The sequence below is a fragment of the Trametes versicolor genome, assembly GCF_000271585.1.
Source record: "Trametes versicolor FP-101664 SS1 unplaced genomic scaffold TRAVEscaffold_8, whole genome shotgun sequence".
NCBI lineage: Eukaryota > Fungi > Basidiomycota > Agaricomycetes > Polyporales > Polyporaceae > Trametes > Trametes versicolor.
This window is the reverse complement of record NW_007360328.1, coordinates 1,887,690-1,890,081: the sequence shown is the minus strand read 5'-3', so window position 1 is coordinate 1,890,081 and position 2,392 is coordinate 1,887,690. Positions and strand designations below refer to the sequence as shown.

General features: G+C 53.1%; 1 protein-coding gene across 1 annotated transcript; it reads left to right on the top strand.

Annotated features, from left to right (window-relative positions):
* Positions 1-232: 232 nt before the first annotated feature.
* On the top strand, positions 233-2,026 carry TRAVEDRAFT_49627 (uncharacterized protein; the record flags this gene model as incomplete). The annotated part of the gene is made up of 10 exons (XM_008042111.1): positions 233-297; positions 358-392; positions 457-620; positions 889-948; positions 1,001-1,093; positions 1,146-1,339; positions 1,411-1,461; positions 1,493-1,541; positions 1,595-1,647; positions 1,711-2,026. 10 exons carry the CDS (start codon positions 233-235, stop codon positions 2,024-2,026), a joined length of 1,080 nt encoding a protein of 359 aa, XP_008040302.1.
* Positions 2,027-2,392: the final 366 nt, after the last annotated feature.

The following is a 2,392-nucleotide window of genomic DNA, read 5'->3' as shown; positions in this document are numbered from 1 at the left end:
GAGGTGGATGCACTCCGTGTACAATCTGGCAGACAGGGATCTATAACCATTTCGAAGCGTGGATAAGATTACAGTTTTGTTGTGTCGGAGCGAAGATGTACCCGCTGAATGAGCAGCGCGTAAAAGGCGACCCTTCGACCGTCAAGCCTAGGTGCTCCTCGACTCAGATCCCCAGCTCTTGCCAAACCCCATCCGCACGGCGCACCGTTTTCTGCACTCGATCTGCGAAGACATGTCTACTCCAAGCCCTGCAGCAAGCTCTGTCGCTGATGAGTATATTGCCGACGTTCAGGCCATGTAAGTCTGCGCACTTCGATCTACTGTATCATTGGGTATACGACTGAACACAACGTGCAGGACGATGAATAGCACACTCGGCATTGTCGTCGCAGGTGTGTATCTCCAAGTTCGCTCGCCTTTCACCATGTACAAACAATGCTCACCTATGGTCGATAGCACTGCTCTTGTACGACATCCTTCTCACCTCCGGCCAAGAGTACCTATACATCTGGCAATCACCGAAGACCTGGACCTCGCGAGTCGTCTATTTGTGGAACAGGTACATGTACTCGGTGTATTACATCCTCTCCCTTGGGGCCATCCAGTCGATATCGGACACTGTAAGTTCAAATGTCGCTCACCGTACGCGGACATCCAGTTGACTATTTGATCACAGAGGTAGATATTTACTCAACCATGCATTGTATACAATGTCTGAAGCCGAGCCCGCTTGAAGCTGCTCTTCGCTGGTCTGGATTTCCAATGTCGTAGGAATATTAAGTCTGATTGGACCCGCCAGTATGTTTGCATAGTACTCGTCCCAACCATTCCGACTGACGAGATACGCTAGTGTTCACCACGCTGCGAATATATGCGCTCTCTAGAAAGAGCAAGATTCTCGGCGGGCTAGCATTGGTGCTGGGCATGGCGCCCTTCGTCGTGAACGCGGTCAGTCCTTTCGTACATGTCGCTATGTGTTTGCTCATGAGTACAACGTCAGATCTCTGCGTACCAAAGACCTCCCATCAACCTTCCCGCACCCCTGAACTGCACAGAGTACAACACGGCAAGCACGAGTGTTAACATCGGGTGGGTAAATATCCATCTTCTGACACATATGTCGCGCTTACCCGTCATAATGGCAGGTGTCAGTACGGCAGTTCCTGCCAGATAAACAGCTGTTGACCTACCCGTACAGTGACAATAGCGTCGAGGAGTGCTCTGATCCTCGTAGACTCTCTGGCCGTCGTCGTCACCTGGTGGCAAACACGTGCAGCGGCTCAGCTCAGGGCGGGTACAATGAAGCAACCGTCACTCGAACGGGTGATGTGGGAAAACGGTGAGCTCTGCGCGATGATTCGAGCGACCCCGGGCTGCCTCCTGATCTACAACTGCTTGTCTGTCACACAGGAACTATCTATTTCTGGTTCGTTACTACTCGTCGATTCAGGGTTACAGCCGGTAAGTAGCATTCTAATGAGCTTGCATGCAGCACGCTAGTCTCCATAAACATAGTGGATATGGTGCTTGACATACTTTCGGTGCGTGTCTGGACAGCTACGCATGTTCTTATGTTCATCCTCATTTTCTGAAGATCACCGTAACGCCGGGTGCAGCATCGTCGTATGTCGTTGCCTTCGTCGACCCGTAAGGTTTTCCCTGATTGAATCTACCGCTGCCGCTAACCCTCAAGATGGAAATCTTTCACAGAATCTCCTCCGCCTTGAATAGCCGCTTCCTGCTCGCCCTTCACGAAACGAACGCGCGAATGGGTGGGACAGACGCGTCTATGGTTTCATCCCTCAATTTCAACGCCGTCAGTGGCGGGGACCCCAGGGTAAGCTCGCCCGAGCTCCCGGGATCTCTCGGCGTCCTCGGGGGCCCGATCCACTCGTTCCACGAGGATGACGATGACTTAGAATCGCTCCAGCTCGCGTCGTGGTCGCAGGAGGAGCACCAGGTCAAGCCTGGTCTCGGAGGAGTGGCGGAGAGTGGCGGAGACGGAGACGGGGAAGAAGTCGCCTAATGCTGTCTTCTCCACATTCACATTACGGGCCGCGCATGACAGCGTTCATTATTGTAGCTTCTTGACATGCATCGCCTGTATTTCATTCGTATTGCGCAGTTTATACAAATTGGCTGTGTGGACGCTGCTGTACATGCACCCTCCATATACTATCCTACGACTGATATGTTCAACTTAGGTGGTGCGCCGCTCCTTCCCTTACACGCAATTTGTGGCGGGAGAGGACGCAGACATCCGCGCAACCATCTGTCGATACGACGAACTCGTCACCCGCCGTTTCACCCTGGCAGATGCGCACTATGCAAAAGCTTTGACGAGGAATGCGGCACACCATCAGCGCGTCGCCGGTGGGGGTGCATGAGGTGG